The 19,844-nt window shown below is 60.0% G+C and overlaps 1 protein-coding gene across 2 annotated transcripts in view; it reads right to left on the bottom strand.

The window, feature by feature from the left end:
* The window catches only part of LOC137320195 (vacuolar protein sorting-associated protein 8 homolog), a 168,534-nt gene that overhangs the window by 136,912 nt on the left and 11,778 nt on the right, over window positions 1–19,844 (bottom strand). For both annotated transcript variants that reach the window (XM_067981913.1, XM_067981914.1), the window contains exon 2: window positions 3,623–3,691. In XM_067981913.1, the coding sequence (XP_067838014.1) occupies window positions 3,623–3,691 (69 nt within the window). The remainder of the gene's footprint in view (window positions 1–3,622; window positions 3,692–19,844) is intronic.

The raw sequence follows: 19,844 nt of genomic DNA, 5'->3' as shown, positions 1-19,844 counted from the left end.
TGGTGTTTACAGACTGCCCCTGCAACTGCCCGTTGCCAAGGCAATCACCGTGTTCAGACAGAGAGGTGTTACCTGCAGAACCTCCGAATACACATTCAACAAAAAAACAAACAGGGAAAAAAAACAGAGAAAAAAAAAACAGAGAGAGGCAGAAACATCCGGAAGGCAGAGAGAGCCAGCAAATGACCCATTATATTAAAAACAGATAACATTTGTTCGCTGGTGGGGTAACGTGTAGCGTGACATGAACCCAAGATCCCGGTTGAGGCCGTCCTCATGGGTGCGGAACTTGGCTATCAATTTCTGCTCGACAATTTTGCGTTGTCGTGTGTCTCGAAGGCCGCCTTGGAGTACGCTTACCCGAAGGTCGGTGGATGAATGTCCATGACTGCTGAAGTGTTCCCCGACTGGGAGGGAACCCTCCTGTTTGGCGATTGTTGCGCGGTGTCCGTTCATCCGTTGTCGCAGCGTCTGCATGGTCTCGCCAATGTACCATGCTCTGGGGCATCCTTTCCTGCAACGTATGAGGTAGACAACGTTGGCTGAGTCACAGGAGTATGAACCATGCACCTGGTGGGTGGTGTCATCTCGTGTGATGGTGGTATCTGTGTCGATGATCTGGCATGTCTTGCAGAGGTTACCGTGGCAGGGTTGTGTGGCGTCGTGGACGCTGTTCTCTTGAAAGCTAGGTAGTTTGCTGCGAACGATGGTCTGTTTGAGGTTGGGTGGCTGTTTAAAGGCGAGTAGTGGAGGTGTGGGGATGGCCATAGCGAGGTGTTTGTCCTCATTGATGACATGTTGAAGGCTGCGGAGAACATGGCGTAGTTTCTCCGCTCCGGGGAAGTACTGTCAGGAAATGCGTCAATGCCAGATTCATCAGCCGCACTCAGAAGACAGTCCAGAATGTCACCCGAGCACAACGCAACGCCATCAACGCTCTCAAGACCAACCGCAACATCGTCATCAAACCAGCGGACAAAGGAGGAGCCATAGTCATACAGAACAGAACAGACTATTGCAAAGAAGCATACCGACAACTGGACAACCAGGAACACTACAGACGGTTACCCGCAGATCCGACCAAAGAACACACCCACCAGCTCAACAAACTGATCAAGACCTTCGATCCAGACCTTCAAAGCATCCTACGCATTCTCATCCCACGTAATCCCCGCGTGGGAGACTTCTACTGCCTCCCAAAGATACACAAAGCCAACACACCCGGACGTCCCATCGTATCAGGCAACGGAACCCTGTGTGAGAACCTCTCTGGATACATCGAGGGCATCCTGAAACCCATCGTACAGGGAACCCCCAGCTTCTGTCGTGACACTACAGACTTCCTACAAAAACTCAGTACCCACGGACCAGTTGAACCAGGAACACTTCTCACCACGATGGACGTCTCGGCACTATACACCAGTATCCCCCACGATGACGGCATCGCTGCGACAGCATCAATACTCAACACCAACAACAGCCAATCTCCGGAAGCCATCCTACAACTCATCCGCTTCATCCTGGATCACAATGTCTTCACCTTCGATAACCAGTTCTTTACCCAAACACACGGAACAGCCATGGGGACCAAATTCGCACCCCAATACGCCAACATTTTCATGCACAAGTTCGAGCAGGACTTCTTCACTGCACAAGACCTCCAACCAACACTATACACCAGATACATCGACGACATTTTCTTTCTATGGACCCACGGCAAGGAATCACTAAAGAGACTACACGATAACATCAACAAGTTCCATCCCACCATCAAGCTCACCATGGACTACTCCTCAGAATCAGTTTCTTTCTTGGACACACGAATCTCCATCAAAGACGGGCACCTCAGCACCTCACTCTACCGCAAGCCCACGGACAACCTCACGATGCTCCACTTTTCCAGCTTCCACCCTAACCACGTCAAAGAGGCCATCCCCTATGGACAGGCCCTGCGAATACACAGGGTCTGCTCAGACGAGGAGGAACGCGATGGACACCTACAGACGCTGAAAGACGCCCTAGTAAGAACGGGATATGACGCTCGACTCATCGATCGACAGTTCCGACGGGCCACAGCAAAAAATCGCATAGACCTCCTCAGGAGACTAACACGGGACGCAACCAACAGAGTACCCTTTGTCGTCCAGTACTTCCCCGGAGCGGAGAAACTACGCCATGTTCTCCGCAGCCTTCAACATGTCATCAATGAGGACAAACACCTCGATATGGCCATCCCCACACCTCCACTACTCGCCTTTAAACAGCCACCCAACCTCAAACAGACCATCGTTCGCAGCAAACTACCTAGCTTTCAAGAGAACAGCGTCCACGACGCCACACAACCCTGCCACGGTAACCTCTGCAAGACATGCCAGATCATCGACACAGATACCACCATCACACGAGATGACACCACCCACCAGGTGCATGGTTCATACTCCTGTGACTCGGCCAACGTTGTCTACCTCATACGTTGCAGGAAAGGATGCCCCAGAGCATGGTACATTGGCGAGACCATGCAGACGCTGCGACAACGGATGAACGGACACCGCGCAACAATCGCCAAACAGGAGGGTTCCCTCCCAGTCGGGGAACACTTCAGCAGTCATGGACATTCATCCACCGACCTTCGGGTAAGCGTACTCCAAGGCGGCCTTCGAGACACACGACAACGCAAAATCGTCGAGCAGAAATTGATAGCCAAGTTCCGCACCCATGAGGACGGCCTCAACCGGGATCTTGGGTTCATGTCACGCTACACGTTACCCCACCAGCGAACAAATGTTATCTGTTTTTAATATAATGGGTCATTTGCTGGCTCTCTCTGCCTTCCGGATGTTTCTGCCTCTCTCTGTGTTTTTTTTCTCTGTTTTTTTTCCCTGTTTGTTTTTTTTGTTGAATGTGTATTCGGGGGTTCTGCAGGTGACACCTCTCTGTCTGAACACGGTGATTGCCTTGGCAACGGGCAGTTGCAGGGGCAGTCTGTAAACACCATGTATTGTTCAATATGTATAAATGCGTAGGCTTCAAGGAGCTCTTGAAACATTTGCCTGAGGAAGGAGAAAATCTCCGAAAGCTTGTGAATTTAAAATAAAATTGCTGGACTATAACTTGGTGTTGTAAAATTGTTTACAATTGTCAACCCCAGTCCATCACCGGCATCTCCACATCATATTTATATGTTGTACTTGGTACAAGTACAGCAAGTGCTACTGTACTGCTGCATAACCCAATTTGTACCAAACATTTTCTATTGCATCGCTAAACAAAAACATTTTTGTTTGTTCGTCCTGTGAAACATTCTAGTCTGATGGACCGACTCAAATCAACTTGTGCATTGTAGCTGTACTAATTTGGTAGTAAAGAGCAGAGATACCTGTATACAAGCTATGTTCTCCTGATTGTATGTATTAGAAAAAATTATTTGTGGCAACTGCACATCAATATAACTCCAATTTATCTTTCTTAGGTCCAAAGTGGATGATCCCACACTTGAGCTCCATTTGCCATAGTTTTGCCCACCAGTTTTAATTCAACTGCACATCTCTGCAAGCAATTATTAAATAAGACTGCATTTCCAGATTTACAAATGCTTGTGATGTGGTGGTATAAGGCAGCTCACCTCATTCAGAATACTATCAAGGGTGGGTAGGGCTTTCACAGGAGGAAGGTCATACTCTTCTTCATCAAGCTGTTAATAAATTAAAAACATAATAAAAAATATATTCTGAAAACATTTTTTTATTTAGCATCATTAGTGACTACGCATTACAATATATTAAATATTTCAAGTTACAAAACAGACAAAAAAAGGAATGTGTTTTGTAGAGTTCAAGTAGCTAGGATTTACAATGGAGGCTGCTCTTTTCGTAAGAAAAAGATGGTGGATCAGAGACACTATCTCTATTCCCATCATCTCAATCACAGAAAAGGCCATTTCTGATCACTGCCTTGTATACTGCTACACGCACATCCCCTGACAACCCCACTTCCTTCTCTGTTCACGCCTGGAAAAAAAATTCCCCAAATCACTTACAACGGCACTTTCAAAGTCCCGACTGTCTAACATTGGGCCCCTCCATTCACCACGATATTTCTGCAGCTACCAATCGGCTCAATCATACCCTCACCTCCACCTTTGATGCCTTTGTCCCGAGTGAATCCCTTACTCTCTCACCTGGTCAATCCCTTTGGTACAGCCCCTACGTTTGCTCCCTTAAATCCAAGAGACACCGATTTGAACATTTATGGACCACTTCAAGCACTATCGAGCCCTGCTCTCCTCTGCCAAAACTGCTCACTACTCCACGGACAATCCTGGAATACAAAGATAAACCCTGGTTTCTTTTCTCCAACTGTCTCCTTAAACCCCTCTCCCCTGCCCCCTCCACCCTCACCAACAGGGGCAAGGAGTTCATGGATTTCTTTGTCAATAAGATTGAGACCATCCATTCAGCTGCCTCTGCTGCATCCCTCCCTTCCCCCTTGCCCACCAAGCCAAGCTTCCCTCAAGGTTAACCCTGGCCCAGACCTAAAATCGCATCTCTCCAGTTTCTCTTCTATTCCCCCACCTCATGTCCTCTTCAAGCTTATCTTGTCCATAAGATCCACCTCCTGCTCTATTGACCTAATTCCCACAAAACTGTTGGCAAACCAACTTCCCTTTCTGGCCCCCATGCTTGCTGATAGTGTAAATGGTTCCCTCTCCACAGGTACTGTCCTGCTCCCTTTCAAGCCTCTCCTGAAAAAAAAATCCTTGACCGAGCTGTCCTTGTAAATTACGGCTCCCTCATCTTCCCTTTCCTCTCCAAAGTCTCTGAATGTGTTGTCGCTTCCAAAATCCATGCCCATCTTTCCCACAACTCCATATTTGAACCTCCCCAATCAGGTTTCCACCCCTGCCACGGCACTGAAATGGATCGAATCAAAGTCTTCTTGACCTGATTGCAGCCTCTGACGTGGTTGATCATACCAACCGCCTCCAACACCTCTCTCTCTCTCGACCCCACCTCTATCTCCACAACCACCCCCGGATCCCCTCCTCCCTCTCTCTCTATACCACCACCTCTCTACCCCCCCCCCCCCATACCGACTCCTCTCTCTCTCTCTCTCTCTCTCTTTCCCCCCCCCCAGACCCACTCCTCTCTCTCGCTCTCTCTTTCCCGCCCCCACCAATACCCACTCCCCTCTCCCTCTCTCTCTCTCTCACTCTTTTCCCCCCCCCCCAATACCCACTCCTCTCTCTCCCCCACCCCCATACCCATTCCTCTCTCTCTCTCTCTCTCTCTCTCTCTCCCCCACCCCCACTCCTCTCTCTCTCTCTCTCGCTCTCTTTCTTTCCCCCCCAGACCCACTCCTCTCTCTCTCTCTCTCTCTCTTTCCCCCCCCCCATACCACTCCTCTCTCTCTCTCTCTCTCTCTCTCTTTCCCCCCCCCCATACCCACTCCTCTCTCTCTCTCTCTCTCTCTCTCTCTCTTTCCCCCCCCCATACCCACTCCCAACTCTCTCTCTCTCTCTCGCTCTCCCCCATACCCACTCCCCTCTCTCTCACTCTCTCTCTCTCTCCTTTCCCCCCCCCCCATACCCACTCCTCTCTCTCTCTCTCTCTCTCTTCCCCCCCCCCATACCCACTCCCCTCTCTCTCTCTCTCTCTCTCTTCCCCCCCCCACCATCACTCTCCTCTCTCTCTCTCTCTCTTTCCCCCCCCATACCCACTCCTCTCTCCCCCACCCCCATACCCACTCCTCTCTCTCTCTCTCTCTCTCCCCCACCCCCCACTCCTCTCTCTCTCTCTCTCTCTCTCTTTCCCCCCCCATACCCACTCCTCCCTCTCTCTCTCTCTCTCTCTCTCACACCCCCTCCATACCCACATCCTCCCTCTCTCTCTCTCTCTCTCTCTTCCCCCCCATACCCACTCCTCTCAACTCCCTCTCTCCCTCTCTCCCTCTCTCCCTCTCTCCCTCTCTCCCTCTCTCCCTCTCTCCCTCTCTCCCTCTCTCCCTCTCTCCCTCTCTCTTTCTTTCCCCCCCCCCATACCCACTCCTCTCTCTCATCTCTCTTCCCCCCACACCCCACTCCTCCTCTCTCTCTCTCTCTCTTTCCCCCCCCATAACCCACTCTCTCACTCTCTCTCTCTCCTCTCTCTCTTCCCCCCCCCCCCCCACACCCACTCCTCTCTCTCTCTCTATCTCTTTCCCCCCCCCCCACACCCACATCCTCCTCTCTCTCTCTCTTCCCCCCCCCCCCACACCCACTCCTCTCTCTCTCTCTCTATCTCTTTCCCCCCCCCACACCCACTCCTCCCTCTCTCTCTCTCTCTCTCTTTCTCCCCCCCCACACCCACTCCTCTCTCTCTCTTCTCTCACTCTCTTCCCCCCCCCACCCCACTCCTCTCTCTCTCTCTCTCTTTCCCCCCCCCACACCCACTCCTCTCTCACTCTCTCTCCTTCCCCCACCCCACACCCACTCCTCTCTCTCTCTCTCTCTCTCTTCCCCCCCCCACACCCACTCCTCTCTCTCTCTCTCTCTCTCTCTTTCCCCCCCCACACCCACTCCTCTCTCTCTCTCTCTCTTCCCCCCCCCCCATACCCACTCCTCTCTTCCCCCCCCCCATACCCACTTCTCTCTCTCTCTCTTTCTCTTCTTTCCCCCCCCGCCCATACCTCTCTCTCTCTCTCTCTCTTCTCTTTCTTTTCCCCCCCCCATACCCACCTCCTCTCTCACTCTCTCCCCCCACCATACCCACTTCTCTCTCTCTCTCTCTCTCGCTCTTTCCCCCCCCCCAGACCCACTCCTCTCTCTCTCTCTCTCTCTCTCTCCCGCCCCCCATACCCACTCCTCCCTCTCTCTCTCTCTCTCTTCCCCCCCATACCCACACCTCCCTCTCTCTCTCTCTCTCTTCCCCCCCATACCCACTCCTCTCTCTCTCTCTCTCTTTTCCCCCCCCCCATACCCTCTCTCCCTCTCTCCCTCTCTCTTTTCTTTCCCCCCCCCATACCCACTCCTCTCTCTCTCTCTCTCTCTCTCTTCCCCCCCCCCACCCACACTCCTCTCTCTCTCTCTCTCTCTCTCTTTCCCCCCCCTACCCACATCCTCTCCTCTCTCTCTCTTCCCCCCCCCCACACCCACTCCTCTCTCTCTCTCTCTATCTCTTTCCCCCCCCCCACACCCACTCCTCTCTCTCTCTCTCTATCTCTTGCCCCCCCCCCCCACACCCACTCCTCTCTCTCTCTCTATCTCTATCTCTTTCCCCCCCCCCACACCCACTCCTCCCTCTCTCTCTCTCTCTCTCTCTCTCTTCCCCCCCCCCCCACACCCACTCCTCTCTCTCTCTCTCTCTCTCTTCCCCCCCCCACACCCACTCCTCTCTCTCTCTCTCTCTCTCTTTCCCCCCCCACACCCACTCCTCCTCTCTCACTCTCCTCTCTCTTCCCCCCCCCACACCACTCCTCTCTCTCTCTCTCTTTCCCCCCCACACCCACTCCACCCTCCTCTCCTCTCTCTCTCTCTCTCTCTTTCCCCCCCCCCACACCCACTCCTCTCTCTCTCTCTCTCTCTTCCCCCCCCCACACCCACTCCTCTCTCTCTCTCTCTCTCTCTCTTCCCCCCCCCCACACCCACTCCTCTCTCTCTCTCTCTCTCTTCCCCCCCCCCACACCCACTCCTCTATCTCACTCTTTCCCCCCCCCACACCCACCTCCTCTCTCTCTCTCTCTCTCTCTCTTTCCCCCCCCACACCCACTCCTCTCTCTCTCTCTCTCTCTCTCTCCCCCCCCATACCCACTCCTCTCTTCCCCCCCCCCCATACCCACTTCTCTCTCTCTCTCTTTCTCTTCCCCCCCCCCATACCCACTCCTCTCTCTCTCTCTCTCTTTCTCTTTCTTTTCCCCCCCCCATACCCACTCCTCTCTCTCTCTCTCCCCCCACCATACCCACTTCTCTCTCTCTCTCTCGCTCTTTCCCCCCCCCCAGACCCACTCCTCTCTCTCTCTCTCTCTCTCTCTCTCTTCCCCGCCCCCCATACCCCACTCCTCTCTCTCTCCCTCCCTCCTCTCTTTCCTCCCCCCATACCCACTCCTCTCTCTCTCTCTCTCTCTCTCTCTTTGCCCCCCCCATACCCTCTCTCCTCTTTCTTTCTTTCTTCTTTCCCCCCCCCCATACCCACTCCTCCTCTCTCTCTCTTCCCCCCCCCCATACCCACTCATCTCTCTCTCTCTCTCTCTTTCCCCCCCCCATACCCACGCCTCTCTCTCGCCCTCCCCCCATACCCACTCCTCTCTCTCTCTCTTCTTCTTTCTTCCCCCCCCCAACCCACTCCTCTCTCTCTCTCTCTCTCTCTCTCTTTCCCCCCCCCAACCCACTCCTCTCTCTCCCCCACCCCCCCCATACCCACTCTCCTCTCTCTCTCTCTCTCTCTCTCTTCCCCCCCCCATACCCACTCCTCTCTCTCCCCCCCCCCCACCATACCCACTTCCCTCTCTCCCCCCCCCCCCATACCCACTCCTCTCTCTCTCTCTCTCTCTCTCCCCCCCCCCCCCCACCATACCCACTCCCCTCTCTTCCCCCCCCCCCATACCCACTCCTCTCTCTCTCTCCCCCCCGCCCCAATACCCACTCCTCTCTCTCTCTCTCTCTCATCTCTCCCCCCACCATACCCACTTCTCTCTCTCTCGCTCTTTCCCCGCCCCCCATACCCACTCCTCTCTCTCTCTCTCCCCCGCCCCCCATACCCACTCCTCTCTCTCACCCTCCCTCCCTCTCTTCCTCCCCCCATACCCACTCCTCTCTCTCTCTCTCTCTCTCCTCTTTCCCCCCCCCATACCCACTCCTCTCTCTCTTTCCCCCCCCCATACCCACTCCTCTCTCTCTCTCTTTCTTCTTTCTTTCCCCCCCCCATACCCACTCCTCTCTCTCTCTCTCTCTCATCCCCCCCCCCCCCATACCCACTCATCTCTCTCTCTCCTCTCTCTTTCCCCCCCCCATACCCACTCACTCACTCCCCCACCCCCCCCATACCCACTCTCCTCTCTCTCTCTCTCTCTCTCTCCCCCCCCATACCCACTCCTCTCTCTCCCCCCCCCCCCACCATACCCACTTCCCTCCTCCCCCCCCCCCCCCCCAAACCCACTCCTCCTCTCTCTCACACCTCTCTCCCCCCCCCCCCCACCACCATACCCACTCCCCTCTCTTCCCCCCCCCCCCCATACCCACTCCTCTCTCTCTCTCCCCCCGCCCCAATACCCACCTCCTCTCTCTCTCTCACTCTCTCCCCCCACCATACCCACTTCTCTCTCTCTCAGCTCTTCCCCTCCCCCCATACCCACTCCTCTCTCTCTCTCTCCCCGCCCCCCATACCCACACCTCTCCTCTCACTCACTCTCTCCCCCCCCCCCATACCCACTCCTCTCTCTCTCCCTCCCTCCCTCTCTTTCCACCCCCCATACCCCACTCCTCTCTCTCTCTCTCTCTCGTCTTTGCCCCCCCCATACCCACTCCTCTCTCTCCCTTTCTTTCTTTCTTTCTTCTTCTTCCCCCCCCCCATACCCACACCCTCACTCTCCTCTCTTCTTCCCCCCCCCATACCCACGCCTCTCTCTCCCCCCCCCCCCATACCCACTCCTCTCTCTCTCTTCTTCTTCTTCTTTCTTTCCCCCCCCATACCCACTCCTCTCTCTCTCTCTCTATCTCTCTCTCTCCCCCCCCCCCCATACCCACTCTCCTCTCTCTCTCTCTCTCTCTTCCCCCCCCCATACCCACTCCTCTCTCTCTCTCCCCCCCCACCATACCCACTCCCTCTCTCCCCCCCCCCCCCCCCATACCCACTCCTCTCTCTCTCTCTCTCTCCCCCCCCCCACCAGACCCACTCCCCTCTCTTCCCCCCCCCCCATACCCACTCCTCTCTCTCTCTCCCCCCCCCCAATACCCACACCTCTCTCACTCTCTCTCTCCCCCCCCCACCATACCCACTCCCCTCTCTTCCCCCCCCCCCCATACCCACTCCTCACTCTCCCCCCCCCCCAATACCCACTCCTCTCTCCTCTCATCTCACTCTCTCCCCCCCCCCCCAAATACCCCACTCCTCTCTCTCCCCCCCCCACCCATACCCACTCCTCCTCCACCCCCATACCCACACCTCTTTCCCCCCCCCCATACCCCACTCCTCTTTCCCCCCCCCATACCCACTCCTCTTTCCCCCCCCCGCCCATACCCACACCTCTTCCCCCTCCCCCCCCATACCCACTCCTCTTCCCCCTCCCCCCCCATACCCACTCCTCTTCCCCCTCCCCCCCCATACCCACTCCACTTCCCCCTCCCCCCCCATACCCACTCCTCTTCCCCCTCCCCCCCCATACCCACTCCTCTTCCCCCTCCCCCCCCTACCCACTCCTCTCTCTCTCTCACTTCTCCCCCCCCCATACCCACTCCTCTCTCTCTCTCTCTCTCTCTCTTCTCCCCCCACCCATACCCACTCCTCTCTCTCTCTCTTCTCCCCCCCCACACCCACTCCTCTCTCTCTCTCTCTCTCTCTCTTTCCCCCCCACACCCACTCCTCTCTCTCTCTCTCTCTCTCTCTTCCCCCCCCCCACACCCACTCCTCTCTCTCTCTCTCTCTCTCTCTTTCCCCCCCCCCACACCCACTCCTCTCTCTCTCTCTCTTTCCCCCCCCCCCACACCCACTCCTCTCTCTCTCTCTCTCTCTCTCTTCCCCCCCCCACACCCACTCCTCTCTCGCTCTCTTCTTCACCCCCCCATACCCACTCCTCTTGCCCCCCCATACCCACTCCTCTTTCCCCCCCCCCATACCCACTCCTCTTTTCCCCCCCCATACCCACTCCTCTTTCCCCCCCCCCATACCCACTCCTCTTTCCCCCCCCCCATACCCACTCCTCTTTCCCCCCCCCCCCATACCCACTCCTCTTTCCCCCCCCCCCCATACCCACTCCTCTTTCCCCCCCCATACCCACTCCTCTTTCCCCCCCCCATACCCACTCCTCTTTCCCCCCCCCATACCCACTCCTCTTTCCCCCCCCGCCCATACCCACTCCTCTTTTCTTCCCCCCCCATACCACTCCTCTTTTCCCCCCCCCCCATACCCACTCCTCTCTCTCACTTCTTCCCCCCCATACCCCACTCCTCTCTCTCCCCCCCATTCCCCATTCCCACTCCTCTCCCCCCCCCCCCCCCATACCCACTCCTCTCCCCCCCCCCATACCCACTCCTCTCCCCCCCCCCATACCCACTCCTCTCTCTCCCCTCCCCCCCATACCCACTCCTCTCTCTCTCTCTCTCTTGCCCCCCCTCACCCACTCGTCTCTCTCTCTCTCTCTCTCTCTCGCCCCCCCTCACCCACTCGTCTCTCTCTCTCTCTCTCTCTCTTCTCCCCCCATACCCACTCCTCTCCCCCTCTCTTCTCCCCCACCCCCCCATACCCACTCCTCTCCCCCCCCCCCCATACCCACTCCTCTCCCCCCCCCCCCCATACCCACTCCTCTCCCCCCCCCCCATACCCACTCCTCTCCCCCCCCCCCATACCCACTCCTCTCCCCCCCCCCCCCATACCCACTCCTCTCCCCCCCCCCCCATACCCACTCCTCTCCGCCCCCCCCCCCATACCCCACTCCTCTCCCCCCCCCCCCCCATACCCACTCCTCTCCCCCCCCCCCCCCATACCCACTCCTCTCCCCCCCCCCATACCAACTCCTCTCCCCCCCCCCCCATACCCACTCCTCTCCCCCCCCCCCATACCAACTCCTCTCCCCCCCCCCCCATACCCACTCCTCTCCCCCCCCCCCCCATACCAACTCCTCTCCCCCCCCCCCCCATACCAACTCCTCTCCCCCCCCCCCCATACCAACTCCTCTCCCCCCCCCCCCATACCAACTCCTCTCCCCCCCCCCCATACCAACTCCTCTCTCCCCCCCCGCCCATACCCACTCCTCTCCCCCCCCCCCCCATACCCACTCCTCTCCCTCCCCCGCCATACCCACTCCTCTCCCCCCACCCCCCATTCGCCATACCCACTCCTCTCCCCCCACCCCCCATTCCCATTCCCACTCCTCTCCCCCCACCCCCATACCCACTCCTCTCCCCCCCCCATACCCACTCCTCTCCCCCCACCCCCCATACCCACTCCTCTCCCCCCACCCCCCATACCCACTCCTCTCCCCCCGCCCCCCCATACCCACTCCTCTCCCCCCCCCCCCAATACCCACTCCTCTCCCCCCCCCCGCCATACCCACTCCTCTCCCCCCCCGCCATACCCACTCCTCTCCCCCCCCCCCCCATACCCACTCCTCTCCCCCCCCCCCCATACCCACTCCTCTCCCCCCACCCCCATACCCACTCCTCTCCCCCCACCCCCCATACCCACTCCTCTCCCCCCACCCCCACCCCCATACCCACTCCTCTCCCCCCACCCCCATACCCACTCCTCTCGCCCCCCCCCATACCCACTCCTCTCCCCCCACCCCCATACCCACTCCTCTCCCCCCCACCCCCATACCCACTCCTCTCCCCCCACCCCCATACCCACTCCTCTCCCCCCACCCCCATACCCACTCCTCTCCCCCCACCCCCAGACCCACTCCTCTCCCCCCCCCCCCCACCCACAGACCCACTCCTCTCCCCCCACCCCCATACCCACTCCTCTCCCCCCCCCCCCCATACCCACTCCTCTCCCCCCCCCCCCCCAGACCCACTCCTCTCCCCCCCCCCCATACCCACTCCTCTCCCCCCCCCATACCCACTCCTCTCCCTCCCCCCATACCCACTCCTCTCCCCCCCCCCATACCCACTCCTCTTCCCCCCCCCCCATACACACACCCTCTCTCTCTCTCTCTCTTCTTCCCCCCCATACCCACTCCTCTCTCTCTCTCTTTCCCCCCCCCATACCCACTCCTCTCTCTCTCTCTCTCTCTCTTCTCCCCCCCCCCCCATAGCCACTCCTCTCTCTCTCTCTCTCTTCTTCCCCCCCCCCCCCATACCCACTCCTCTCTCTCTCTCTCTCTTCTCCCCCCCATACCCACTCCACTCTCTCTCTTTCCCCCCCCCATACCCACTCCTCTCTCTCTCTCTCTTCTTCACCCCCATACCCACTCCTCTCTCTCTCTCTCTCTCTCTTCCCCCCCCCCATACCCACTCCTCTCTCTCTCTTTCCCCCCCCCATACCCACTCCTCTCTCTCTCTCTCCCTTTCCCCCCCCATGCCCACTCCTCTCTCTCTCTCTCTCTTTCCCCCCCCCATACCCACTCCTCTCTCTCTCTCTCTCCCCCCCCCATACACACTCCTCTCTCTCTCTCTCTCTCTCTCCCCCCCCATACACACTCCTCTCTCTCTCTCTCTCTCTCTCTCTCTTTCCCCGCCCCCCCATACCCACTCGTCTCTCTCTCTCTCTCTCCCTCCCTCCCTCTTTCCCCCCCCCCGATACCCACTCCTCTCTCTCTCTTCCCCCCCCACATACCCACTCCTCTCTCTCTCTCTCTCTCTCTCTCTTTCCCCCCCCCAGACCCACTCCTCTCTCTCTTTCTTTCTTTCCCCCACCCCCATACCCACTCCTCTCTCTCTCTCTCTCTCTCTTCCACCCCCCATACCCACTCCTCTCTCTCTCTCTCTCTCTCTCTTTCCCCCCCATACCCACTCCTCTCTCTCTCTCTCTCTCTTTCCCCCCCATACCCACTCCTCTCTCTCTCTCTCTCTCTCTCTCTCTCTTTCCCCCCCCCATACCCACTCCTCTCTCTCTCTCTCTCTCTCTCTTCTCCCCCCCCCATACCCACTCCTCTCTCTCTCTCTCTCTCTCTCTCTCCCCACCCCCCCCATACCCACTCCTCTCTCTCTCTCTCTCTCTCTCTTTCCCCCCCCCCACACCCACTCCTCTCTCTCTCTCTCTCTCTCTTCCCCCCCCCCCACACCCACTCCTCTCTCTCTCTCTCTCTCTTCCCCCCCCCCCATACCCACTCCTCTCTCTCTCTCTCCTCTTCCCCCCCATACCCACTCCTCTTTCCCCCAACCATACCCACTCCTCTTCCCCCCACCCATACCCACTCCTCTTCCCCCCCCCCATACCCACTCGTCTTCCCCCCCCCCCATACCCACTCCTCTTTCCCCCCACCCATACCCACTCCTCTCTCTCTCTCTCTCTCTCTCTCCCCCCCCATACACACTCCTCTCTCTCTCTCTCTCTCTCTCTTTCCCCGCCCCCCCATACCCACTCGTCTCTCTCTCTCTCTCTCTCTCCCTCCCTCCCTCTTTCCCCCCCCGATACCCACTCCTCTCTCTCTCTCTCTCTCTCTCTCTTTCCCCCCCCCAGACCGACTCCTCTCTCTCTTTCTTTCTTTCCCCCCACCCCCATACCCACTCCTCTCTCTCTCTCTCTCTCTCTCTTCCACCCCCCCATACCCACTCCTCTCTCTCTCTCTCTCTCTCTCTCTTTCCCCCCATACCCACTTCCTCTCTCTCTCTCTCTCTCTTTCCCCCCCATACCCACTCCTCTCTCCTCTCTCTCTCTTTCCCCCCCCCATACCCACTCCTCTCTCTCTCTCTCTCTCTCTCTTCTCCCCCCCCCATACCCACTCCTCTCTCTCTCTCTCTCTCTCTCTCCCCACCCCCCCCATACCCACTCCTCTCTCTCTCTCTCTCTTCCCCCCCCCCCACACCCACTCCTCTCTCTCTCTCTCTCTCTTCCCCCCCCCCCACACCCACTCCTCTCTCTCTCTCTCTCTTCCCCCCCCCCCATACCCACTCCTCTCTCTCTCTCTCCCTTCCCCCCCATACCCACTCCTCTTTCCCCAACCATACCCACTCCTCTTCCCCCCACCCATACCCACTCCTCTTCCCCCCCCCCATACCCACTCCTCTTCCCCCCCCCCATACCCACTCGTCTTCCCCCCCCCCCCATACCCACTCCTCTTTCCCCCCCCCCATACCCACTCCTCTTTCCCCCCCCCCCATACCCACTCCTCTTTTCCCCCCCCATACCCACTCCTCTTTCCACCCCCCTATACCCACTCCTCTTTCCCCCCCCCCCCATACCCACTCCTCTTTCCCCCCCCCCATACCCACTCCTCTTTCCCCCCCCCCATACCCACTCCTCTTTCCCCCCCCCCCCATACCCACTCCTCTTTCCCCCCCCCCCCATACCCACTCCTCTTTCCCCCCCCCCCAGACCCACTCCTCTTCCCCCCCCCATACCCACTCCTCTTCCCCCCCCCATACCCACTCCTCTTCCCCCCCCAATACCCACTCCTCTTCCCCCCCCCGCCCATACCCACTCCTCTTCCCCCTCCCCCCCCATACCCACTCCTCTTACCCCTCCCCCCCCATACCCACTCCTCTCTCTCTCTCTCTCTTTTCTCCCCCCCCCCATACCCACTCCTCTCTCTCTCTCTCTCCCCACCCCCCACCATACCCCACCTCCTCTCTCTCTCTCTCTCTTTCCCCCCCCACACCCACTCCTCTCTCTCTCTCTCTCTCACTTCCCCCCCCCCACACCCACTCCCTCTCTCTCTCTCTCTCTCTCTTCCCCCCCCCCCATACCCACTCCTCTCTCTCTCTCTCTCTCTCTTTCCCCCCCCCATACCCACTCCTCTCTCTCTCTCTCTCCTCTTCCCCCCCATACCCACTCCTCTCTCTCTCTCTCTTCTCCCCACCCACACCCACTCCTCTTTCCCCCAACCATACCCACTCCTCTTCCCCCCCCCCATACACACTCCTCTTTCCCCCCCCCCCATACCCACTCCTCTTCCCCCTGCCCATACCAATCCTCTTGCCCCCCCCCCATACCCACTCCTCTTACCCCTCCCCCCCATACCCACTCCTCTCTCTCTCTCTCTCTCTGCCTTTTCTCCCCCCCCCCCCCATACCCACTCCTCTCTCTCTCTCTTCACCCCCCCCCCCCATACCCACTCCTCTCTCTCTCTCTCCCCCCCCCCATACCCACTCCTCTCTCTCTCTCTTCTCCCCCCCCCCATACCCACTCCTCTCTCTCTCTCTTCTCCCCCCCCCATACCCACTCCTCTCTCTCTCTCTCTCTCTCTCTCTCCCCACCCCCCCCATACCCACTCCTCTCTCTCTCTCTCTCTCCCCACCCCCCCCATACCCACTCCTCTCTCTCTCTCTCTCTCTACCCCCCCCCCCCACACCCACTCCTCTCTCTCTCTCTCTCTTTCCCCCCCCCCCCCATACCCACTCCTCTCTCTCTCTCTTTCCCCCCCCATACCCACTCCTCTCTCTCTCTCTCTCTTTCCCCCCCCATACCCACTCCTCTCTCTCTCTCTCCTCTTCCCCCCATACCCACTCCTCTCTCTCTCTCTCTCTCTTCTCCCACCCACACCCACTCCTCTTTCCCCCAACCATACCCACTCCTCTTCCCCCCCCCCATACACACTCCTCTTTTCCCCCCCCCCATACCCACTCCTCTTCCCCCCCCCCCATACCCACTCCTCTTGCCCCCCCCCATACCCACTCCTCTTCCCCCCCCCCCCATACCCACTCCTCTTCCCCCCCCCCCCCATACCCACTCCTCTTCCCCCCCCCCCCCATACCCACTCCTCTTCCCCCCCCCCCCATACCCACTCCTCTTCCCCCCCCCCATACCCACTCCTCTTCCCCCCCCCCATACCCACTCCTCTTCCCCCCCCCCATACCCACTCCTCTTCCCCCACCGCATACCCACTCGTCTTCCCCCCCTCCACACCCACTCGTCTTTCTCCCCCCCCCATACCCACTCCTCTTTCCCCCCCCCCCATACCCACTCCTCTTTCCCCCCCATACCCACTCCTCTTTCCCCCCCCCATACCCACTCCTCTTTCCCCCCCCCATACCCACTCCTCTTCCCCCCCCCATACCCACTCCTCTTCCCCCCCCCCATACCCACTCCTCTTCCCCCCCCCCATACCCACTCCTCTTTCCCCCCCCCATACCACTCCTCTTTCCCCTCCCCCATACCCACTCCTCTTTCCCCTCCCCCATACCCACTCCTCTTTCCCCCCCCCCATACCCACTCCTCTCCCCCCCCCCCCATACCGACTCCTCTTCCCCCCCCCGCCATATCCACTCCTCTTTCCCCCACCCCATACCCACTCCTCTTTTCCCCCCCCATACCCACTCCTCTTTCCCCCCCCCCATACCCACTCCTCTTTCCCCCCCCCCGCCCATACCCACTCCTCTTCCCCCTCCCCCCCCATACCCACTCCTCTTCCCCCTCCCCCCCCATACCCACTCCTCTTCCCCCTCCCCCCATACCCACTCCTCTTCCCCCTGCCCCCCCATACCCACTCCTCTTCCCCCTCCCCCCCCATACCCACTCCTCTCTCTCTCTCTCTTCTCCCCCCCCCATACCCACTCCTCTCTCTCTCTCTCTCTCTCTCTCTTCTCCCCCCCCCATACCCACTCCTCTCTCTCTCTCTTCTCCCCCCCCCTACCCCACTCCTCTCTCTCTCTTCTCCCCCCCCCATACCCACTCCTCTCTCTCTCTCTCCCCACCCCCCCCATACCCACTCCTCTCTCTCTCTCTCTTTCCCCCCCACCCCACACCCACTCCTCTCTCTCTCTCTCTCTCTCTTTCCCCCCCCCCCCACACCCACTCCTCTCTCTCTCTCTCTCTCTTTCCCCCCCCCCATACCCACTCCTCTCTCGCTCTCTTCTTCACCCCCCCCATACCCACTCCTCTTGCCCCCCCACACCCACTCCTCTTCCCCCCCCCCCATACCCACTCCTCTTTCCCCCCCCCATACCCACTCCTCTTTTCCCCCCCCATACCCACTCCTCTTGCCCCCCCCATACCCACTCCTCTTTCCCCCCCCCCCATACCCACTCCTCTTTCCCCCCCCCAATACCCACTCCTCTTTTCCCCCCCCATACCCACTCCTCTTTCCCCCCCCCCATACCCACTCCTCTTTCCCCCCCCCCATACCCACTCCTCTTTCCCCCCCCCCCATACCCACTCCTCTTTCCCCCCCCCCCATACCCACTCCTCTTTCCCCCCCCCATACCCACTCCTCTTTCCCCCCCCATACCCACTCCTCTTTCCCCCCCCATACCCACTCCTCTTTCCCCCCCCCATACCCACTCCTCTTTCCCCCCCCCATACCCACTCCTCTTTCCCCCCCCGCCCATACCCACTCCTCTTTTCTTCCCCCCCCCATACCCACTCCTCTTTTCCCCCCCCCCATACCCACTCCTCTCTCTCACTTCTTCCCCCCCATACCCACTCCTCTCTCTCCCCCCCATTCCCCATTCCCACTCCTCTCCCCCCCCCCCCCCCATACCCACTCCTCTCCCCCCCCCCCCCATACCCACTCCTCTCCCCCCCCCCCCATACCCACTCCTCTCTCTCTCTCTCTCTCTCTCTTGCCCCCCCTCACCCACTCGTCTCTCTCTCTCTCTCTCTCTCTCGCCCCCCCTCACCCACTCGTCTCTCTCTCTCCTCTCTCTCTTCTTCCCCCCCCATACCCACTCCTCTCCCCCTCTCTTCTCCCCCACCCCCCCATACCCACTCCTCTCCCCCCCCCCCCCATACCCACTCCTCTCCCCCCCCCCCCCATACCCACTCCTCTCCCCCCCCCCCATACCCACTCCTCTCCCCCCCCCATACCCACTCCTCTCCCCCCCACCCCCATACCCACTCCTCTCCTCCCCACCCCCCCCCCCATACCTACTCCTCTCCCCCCCCCCCCCCCCATACCCACTCCTCTCCCCCCCCCCCCCCCCATACCCACTCCTCTCCCCCCCCCCCCTATACCCACTCCTCTCCCCCCCCCCCCTATACCCACTCCTCTCCCCCCCCCCCATACCCACTCCTCTCCCCCCCCCCATACCCACTCCTCTCCCCCCCCCCATACCCACTCCTCTCCCCCCCCCCCCCATACCCACTCCTCTCCCCCCCCCCCCCCCCATACCCACTCCTCTCCCCCCCCCCCCCCCCATACCCACTCCTCTCCCCCCCCCCCCATACCCACTCCTCTCCCCCCCCCCCCCATACCCACTCCTCTCCCCCCCCCCCCATACCCACTCCTCTCCCCCCCCCCCATACCCACTCCTCTCCCCCCCCCCCCACACCCACTCCTCTCCCCCCCCCCCCATACCAACTCCTCTCCCCCCCCCCATACCAACTCCTCTCCCCCCCCCATACCAACTCCTCTCCCCCCCCCATACCAACTCCTCTCCCCCCCCCCCCCATACCCACTCCTCTCCCCCCCCCCCCCCATACCCACTCCTCTCCCCCCCCCCCCATACCCACTCCTCTCCCCCCCCCCCCCCATACCCACTCCTCTCCCCCCCCCGCCATACCCACTCCTCTCCCCCCCCCGCCATACCCACTCCTCTCCCCCCACCCCCATTCCCCATTCCCACTCCTCTCCCCCCATTCCCCATTCCCACTCCTCTCCCCCCACCCCCATACCCACTCCTCTCCCCCCCCCCCATACCCACTCCTCTCCCCCCACCCCCCATACCCACTCCTCTCCCCCCACCCCCCATACCCACTCCTCTCCCCCCACCCCCATACCCACTCCTCTCCCCCCCCCCCCCATACCCACTCCTCTCCCCCCCCCCCCATACCCACTCCTCTCCCCCCCCCCCCCCCATACCCACTCCTCTCCCCCCACCCCCATACCCACTCCTCTCCCCCACCCCCATACCCACTCCTCTCCCCCCACCCCCATACCCACTCCTCTCCCCCCACCCCCATACCCACTCCTCTCCCCCCACCCCCATACCCACTCCTCTCCCCTCCCCCCCCCCCAGACCCACTCCTCTCCCCCCCCCCCCAGACCCACTCCTCTCCCCCCCCCCCCCCCCCAGACCCACTCCTCTCCCCCCCCCCCCCCCCCAGACCCACTCCTCTCCA

This window comes from Heptranchias perlo, chromosome 3, assembly GCF_035084215.1.
Source record: "Heptranchias perlo isolate sHepPer1 chromosome 3, sHepPer1.hap1, whole genome shotgun sequence".
NCBI lineage: Eukaryota > Metazoa > Chordata > Chondrichthyes > Hexanchiformes > Hexanchidae > Heptranchias > Heptranchias perlo.
The sequence above is the reverse complement of the archived record's forward strand: the minus strand, read 5'-3'. Positions and strand labels throughout refer to the sequence as shown.